Source organism: Branchiostoma floridae, chromosome 4 (assembly GCF_000003815.2).
Source record: "Branchiostoma floridae strain S238N-H82 chromosome 4, Bfl_VNyyK, whole genome shotgun sequence".
NCBI classification, from domain to species: domain Eukaryota; kingdom Metazoa; phylum Chordata; class Leptocardii; order Amphioxiformes; family Branchiostomatidae; genus Branchiostoma; species Branchiostoma floridae.
The window spans coordinates 33123994-33131578 of NC_049982.1; the positions used below are offsets into that span (position 1 = coordinate 33123994).

The 7585-nt window shown below is 47.7% G+C and overlaps 1 protein-coding gene across 1 annotated transcript in view; it reads right to left on the reverse strand.

Moving 5' to 3' along the window:
- LOC118413434 (cytochrome P450 26B1-like) overlaps positions 1–7084 on the reverse strand; it is an 8593-nt gene extending 1509 nt beyond the window's left edge. The window contains exons 1-3 of the mRNA XM_035816808.1: positions 6664–7084; positions 1765–2268; positions 999–1427 (exon numbers count right to left, since the gene is read on the reverse strand). Of these exons, the coding sequence (XP_035672701.1) occupies positions 999–1427; positions 1765–2268; positions 6664–6834 (1104 nt within the window). The 5' untranslated portion in view covers positions 6835–7084. The remainder of the gene's footprint in view (positions 1–998; positions 1428–1764; positions 2269–6663) is intronic.
- Positions 7085–7585: the final 501 nt, after the last annotated feature.

A 7585-nucleotide genomic window follows, 5' to 3' on the forward strand; every position in this document is an offset into this window, starting at 1 on the left:
CTTGGAGAGTAGTTCAAGACAGCAATTGTTACTGTTCCTTTTATTGGGTTTAACTCCGACCTCCGGACAAATAAATTTCCGACCTTCTCACAAGCCCTCGTTCAGACCGTGGCTGAGTTGTGAGAAAAGCCGTATTTGGTTGGGGTTTGTCGACAAGGTTGGCTATTAGTCTTCAAATGTACTGGTAACCTGCGCAGCGGTATTTGTTGAAACATCAGGTAACCAGTCTGGTGGTATAAATGATTGTGAAATATTTTGATCTAAACATACCCGAAGAAATCCACCAGTGCAATATATCGACGAGCGCCATCTATCGACGTAGACGCAGGACGCAGCTGAACCTAGCTGACCAATTACATTGCTCGCTACTCATTTCTAACAATGTCAACTTTGGTCTGGACTCTGGATAAAGTCGGGAGGCCATGACTGACCTATGTGTGACCTACAGTGTATAAGCCTGGTCAAGCACATCGAACTCGAAACATGATGATTTCGATAATTATTAGTGCATGTAAGTAACATGCGGCGTCGCCAGGCCTTTTCTATCAGCCTTGCTAGTCGGTGTTCTCTGTTGAAATGTTTAATAGTCGTCTCCGGCTGACTTGGCAGAAATCATACCCAAACAAGTCTTTAGCACCCCGCATGTAACAAAAGCGATTGCCTGTTTAGCTTCTTCAAGCCACATCACATGTAGATGCTTTCCCAACGTTACCCCAAACTTCACTTGCGGGAAGCCAGACTTCTCAAGAGAAATTCATTATGGGAAGTCATGGCGCTATGATCGAATATGCCATGAATGTTTTTTTGTTTTTTGTTTTTTGTATTAGGTCTACGATTCGAAGCCTCAAAAGTTATCACATACAAAAATACAATAGCATTGACTGTCAATGGGTATGCTAGATGCAAAACTTCAGAATTGTTCTCATTTACTACATGTATGTCCGAAACGTTTAGATCGAACCTTTTCTACAGGTAATTTGCTTTATTTGTAGACTTACGCCAATCGCGAATGTCTTGAGAGCCTTCCTGAAGCCTCCCCCTATAGGTGGACTGATCCTGAGCACCTCCTTGACGACCTGCCCCACGTACGTCAGCCTGCCGACCTGCTCCAGACTCAGAGGCTGGTCCGGCTGCAGCAGCCCGTGCTTCTCCAGGTCCTCCTGCACCTTCTGAACCACCTGTGGCTGCAGCGCCAGGTGCATGATGAGGGAGGTGGCGGCGCTGGACGTGGTCTCGTGCCCGGCAAACAGCAGCTCCACGGCCGTGTCCAGCAGCTGCTGTTGGTCCACAGCCTTCCCTTCCTCCTTCGCGCTGCTGATGATGAAGGACAGCACGTCATCCGGGACCTCTCCGCTCCAGATCTGCGCATGCTTCTCGTGGATGTGACGTTTCAGCCATTCGTCGATTTCCTGGCGACACTGCAGAGCCTAGAGGAGATGAGGTACGAGACATGAGCTTAGATACAGTTGTGGTTATGAAAAAGAACTGCTAGGGGGGCTCGAGATGTAACCCCTTCTTTTTGTCTACCTATAAAGAGTGCGTTAGTCCTCTATTCTGTACAATGAGAACAGTCATTCACAACTTCGTTACCGAAAAGTTAACTTCTTCCTCATATAAAATCACCAAGGGCAACTAGCAGTCGCCTAAATTGAAAATTGTGTTGTTAACTACAATAGAAGAAATGAACGGTATAAACCGCTACAGTTCTAGTGTCTTCTAGAGAAATCTACAAGGATACCCAAAATCGAATGAGAATGAACTCACTTTTCTGAGTGCGCTTCCTGGCACGTTCAATGGTAAGGAGAAGATGTTCTTCACAGCGGTCCTGAAAAGTGACCCAACTCTCCTGGCCTCTTCCTCATCTTGATGGAATCCGACCAGAACAGCTATGGCGAGTCGGAACATCATCTCTCGAGCGGCGGGGTAGACTGCCAGCGGCTGGGGCCCCCTGCACCAGCCCCGCAAGGTGTCCGCGATCATGGCCTGCATGCTGTCCGTGTAGATCTCCAGTGCATCATGGCGGAAGGCACGCATGACGATCTTCTTCCTCTGCCTGTGGAGTGGCCCGCTGCCGCACATGGCCAGGTTCTCCGTCCCCAGCACCATGCGGAAGTTGTCCGGCCACATGGTGCCCACGATGTCGTTCTCTCCGCGGAGAATCTTGCGCACGTTGTCGGCGCCTCGGACGCGGATGGTCGGGCGGCCCAGGATGTGGGTTTTGAAGATGTCTCCGTACAGGGCATGCCGTTTCCTGGAGAAATCTGCCCCCTGTGAAAACGGAACGGTCGGTCTCGTTAATAATACATCTACTAACAACAGTAGTAACGCATTCACTTCAGGTGGTTTCAACTGAAACCTTATGATATTTGTTATTGTCGCTAAGCTAGGTAAAACGAAGGACAATTTTGACCCTGTGCCACATAGCGGCTTTTATTGGTAGTACAATAGAATTTCCAGGTCTTGCATCTTATTTTCTGAACTGTTTATGCGTGAGTGATGGGTTGTCATACGCGGTTTTTGCCGTCAATTGCACGTCACCTGAGCAATCAATGAGGAAAGTAGCTTACTTTCGACTGACTATCTTTCATGTGATATATCTAACTTGGATCTAGGTGAACAGCATGGTCAGTCACAAATGGATATTAATGTGTAAATTAGGACATTATTTGCATAATCATGAGGAAATACTGTTGTAAATGATGGGAATTCCTAACAAAGACTGCGGTCAGAAAAAAGGACGGTTCTAAGAAGTGGGTCCCCATAACCCATAACAAGTGAACGCTAGGTCAGGTGCTAATGGCCCTTCCCGCACCACATTCCGAGTAGAAAAGGCAGCATCTAGACTTGCTTTTCGCCCTCATGTCAGTTTATTTACACACCAGGTTATATATAACCTCCTTGAACTCGAAGGGCTTGAAGGAAGGTAAGTCTGCGCGGGCTCTGTACAATCTTCGTGACTCAACAATAAAGAATCAAAGTCAACGTTATAAGACCACCAGGTGTGTTTCCTCTTATTATACCAAAATGAAATTCTCGGTAGCAGGCGGTGAAACTCCACTGAGGAGTGACGTGTGTTCAGGGGAATCGTGCCGAGGACAGGGTCGGGCATTACACCGGGAAACCAACAGTGCTGACAAAAAACTACCGCTGTGTATTCTTTATATCCATGGGATTGTAGTTTAGTCAGCATATGCCAATAGAGACTTCCGACAGCAGTGTAGTTAGTAGCGCCTGCCAGAGAAGGCCCACGTGCATGATGATCGTGACATGGAACAGTAGCCTGTAGAAAACTAGAGTTCCACGACCTCGTACCTTCGCCAAATGACGGCAACCTTTTCAAGTGACATTTTGCAAATGATCACAAATGTTTCGAACTTATTATGCAAATAATGTTCTTGCGTGCTCATGCCCTCGTCAATATAATTTTCTCTGTTTAATAGCTTTTATGGTGGATACCAGGCACCTCCAACAGTACACCATTGGATTTGGGCCAGCGAAGAGGCGGGAAAGCTACTCCAACGCTTTTACCAGGATCCGCGGATCGTTGGACAAATAGTAGATAAATAAATAGTAGAAATAGTAGAAATTGGCCGCAACTACTAAGAATGAATAGAATGCTAGGGGGACCGGCCTATCGGACCCTATAACTCTATTTCAGTATTTGGCCACTTTCTACTGAAATTCTAGCTTTATCCAGCGATCCTGGTAGGGCCTGGGTAGAGGCTATCTTGAAATATCACGGTGTCCGTGTGAAGATCTCATGACACAGTCGGGGTGTGGGTCGGTGCACGGGCGGCCTGTCATTCCGATGTTTAGGGTCCCCCGGGGACCAGCGCTATCTCTGTCCGGCCGCGCCCGCACGCGGGAACGGCGCTCTGGAGGAGCTGCAGGGGGCAAAGTGTCTCCAGTGTGCCGCCGGGTGCAGGTTTTACGGTCTCATTGATGAGTTTTTTCTTCCCATTACGTACTTCCCATAGACTTCTATGTTATAATACGTGTTTTACATGGGCGCGTTCATAATAGAGCTGCTTGAAATATATTGATATTATTCATTCTTTGTTGAGCACATTCACCCTTAATCATGTAAAAAAAATCCCAATAACCTCTAGACATTTAGTGTTTTTTTTTTTTAATGACAATTACAAAATGCAGTTCCAAGCATCGCAACAGGCACTTTTGCGCTGCCACCAGTCAACCGCACCACTCAGAACCCACGACTGTGTACCTCCGACCTAGCGCGTGGCTGCCAAACTTTACCTGCTATTAAACTTCCTGATCATGAGTTCGGCTGGCTAAAAGGGAATTTCTCACCGCTAAAAATATGCGTCCATGCAGCCGTTTAGTTTTTGGCTCGGATCTATTTTCATATAATATGTAATACATCACTGAGACCTTACTTTCCAAGCAGAGGTTGGTGGGGAAGACTGTGACCTTCTTATACCATATGCTCCGTTTTTTCCGCCCTCCCAGCAGGCGACAAAAGAGATCACAATTTTACTTTCGACAAAGACAAATCCAAAGTAAGTCTTTCCCTTCTTTCTTTCAATTTAATGATACTGCACTTCAAACATGTAGGATATCAATGCCGAAAGATTCGTTTTATTTTGTGATGCACAGTACTTAACAATGTGATCATGTAAATCATGTCTTGTAAGTTTCAGAGAGCCTCTACCAGGCTCCGTGGATCGCTGGACAAATAGAAGAATTGGCCAAATCAAAGAGTATTTAGTTAGGGGAGTCGGTCGGGCATCGGGTCCAATGGCGAACAGCGGCGGAGGCTATGTTTCAGATATATTTGAGACACAGCAACAGTACACAGACTGCAGCATCTGTCCTGAGGACCCAGTCAAATATTCCGGTGTTCTGGTAAGCCCTATGAGAGCCTCAGCTCGGTTGACCTGTCATTCACCCCACCTGCCGGTGTCAACTTTCCCGTTTACACGGTCGGGGCGGCAGGCTGTCACTCAGGGCTCTGGCAGAGAACGACAATTACATGGTCCCGCTCTCAAACTGTGTATGGTTTCCTGACTAATCGCACTTGTCGGAGTAAATCAGACTCACTGTGGAACAACCTATTAGTGGTGCGGGAATAAATAACTCTCAGCTGTCGTGTAGCGGCACGTTCGGCAAACCTGGCCCGGAAACGGTGAGCGCTCAGGCATCGACAGGCCTGCTACAGCCGCACAGTCGCGCAGAAGGAGAAAAGTCTCAACAATGTCAAAATTCACAATCTGTCTTGCTCCTCCATCCAGCAGGTATGGCAAGGAACTGAAAACTGCAGTACATCATGAACTTAACTATGAAATTTGTGGTCAGTACGATTAGGTGGCCGACAGGTTGCTGTACGTTACCACCGCATGTTTCCCGTAGAATAAAAAGAATGGAAATCGGGAACTCATTAACGATTGGCAGAACACATGGTCAAGGCCGCCACCCTTCCAGCGAGTCGGCAGCAGCAAGACTTCCACACTCATGAAAAAAGGAACGTGGGCTCACTTGGCGCCACCGACTTTACGAGACCGGTTGTGAAGAAGACAAGAGGAGCCACGGAAAACTAATGGGCAAACTAAGTGCTTTAGTTAGGACCTACACTTCTGCTCTTTGCGGTGTTCACTAGATTGTAGGCAATATTTTTTGCACAGAAGCTTCACCTCACGGAGTTATGTTAGGCTTATTATAAAAGGAGTCAGAGTAGGAGTTGAAGAACAGTGTGTGGTACAGTTGTCATACTCCGACGCCCCCTGCTACAGGCACGGGTTAAAGTACGGAAAGTGGCGCCGAGCACGGGTCATGCTGCAGATAGATATGCCAACAATGCTGCAGTAATTAGGACCGCTATCTGTACAATTAGAAGTTCCCATAAAACAGCGCTCTGTATGAGTGATCCAGATGGGGAAGTCTGCCTGGAACAGTGCCGCAGGCCAGGCAGGACGGGACCCATGGTCGGGCCCGCGCGCTGGGAGGCAGGGCGCCGCGCCACGACTGTGGGTACCCACAGTTCGCATCCACCGACCACACATTCACAAAAAAATCGATTTGGTCTGTACACGGTGAAACATACAATGAACACCTAAATCACTGACATACATTGATTTGATGTAGGCACTAATAGTCTGTCAAACCAATAGCGCTCATCAGCGAAAGATGGTCAAACATGAAACTTAAACAATGACGGATAACTACATTAAAATACAGAATATCGTTGATAAATAGAGACTTCTTTTTTACTAATGCCCTCATCGTATGATGTATTTGTAGTTATTCTGGGGGATTTCCCAGTTTTAATGTCTTTTAACAATACTAACGATGTGAACACTGCTTCCTTGTAGCGACGCATGCTTTACCATCAACCAGCCTGTCATTTTCCGGAAAAAAAATACCACAAATATCTAGCCAAAAATCTGGGGTCGATGGCGTTTTCTTCTTTTGATTTTGTTTTTGCCGAAGCCTTGCAACAAGTGAAGAAGTAACGAATGTGAATCACCTGAAGATGACACGTCGAAAGTTTGCCGTTCATTTCACAACTCTGCGCCTAGCTTTAGTAGTCTTGTTGCGCGTTTCACAGTCTACTTGGCAAAATTATTTCTTGCGGTATATTAAAGATGTTGTGATGCAGACACTTGAGTTATACAAAAGAGTCAAACAGGGGAAAGATTCTCTTACCTCCAATATGAAGGACAAAGTTTCGCCGATGATCGGAAAGCCCGTGGTCCCCGCGGGTAGAGGCAGGGCGCAGGCCGGGTCCGACGGAGTGGCGTAGCGCCCCCAGAGTTTCCAGGAAAGGACCATTAGAAAGGCAGGGAAGACAAGATACCCTACAACTTCCTCCAGCATTTTGCCGACCGACGAGAGAGTCTTGTGGCGTGGTTACAAGCTGTGATATGACGGGAGCCTGGTCCGGGGTCGGGCGGGAGCAGGAGAGTCTCCTCTGCGTGTAGGACAGAGGCTGGGCAAGAATGGGCTGCTCGAGAACCACTCACTCGTATTTATTCCCCCGTCAAGCACGCAAATGTCATTAATAAGTGGTTCATTCAGAGTTCAGCTCGTTTGGATCGACGACACGGGGCTGCCCGATTACGTCATCAGTCGTACCTCCCACAAGGCCACGCCCCTTGTCGTCTGAAGAACCGCCTGTAATGACCACGCCGATTGGCTGACAGAGGTCCAATTGGACCGCGGCTAATAAAATAAGTGCAATGCCCGCGCCGAGGGACTAATGAATATTGACAGGTGGAGTGAACGGACATGTTACGTTATTTGCTGGCTCCTGAGTGCAAGCCTCCCGACTGACAGACAAGAGACAAGCCAACGCCCTGCCTGACCTCCCGGCCCATCGCTCACAACACGGACTTTAATTGTAGTGGCCTGTCAATTATCTGCCAGGGCGCTGTCACGACTAGTCATCTTTGCTAGATTCCCAGAATAACGAGAGAAGCAAATAAACCTTGGATGTGTTGCTGAGTGCCAGGGGTCAAACCCGGGTCTCTGTCATCACTCCGGTACCCAACACGTAGGTCGGGGTACTCTGAAGGGTTCTGTCGGGGTCAGTAGACAGTAGTGCGCGTAGTTTTTAACTCCGACGTCT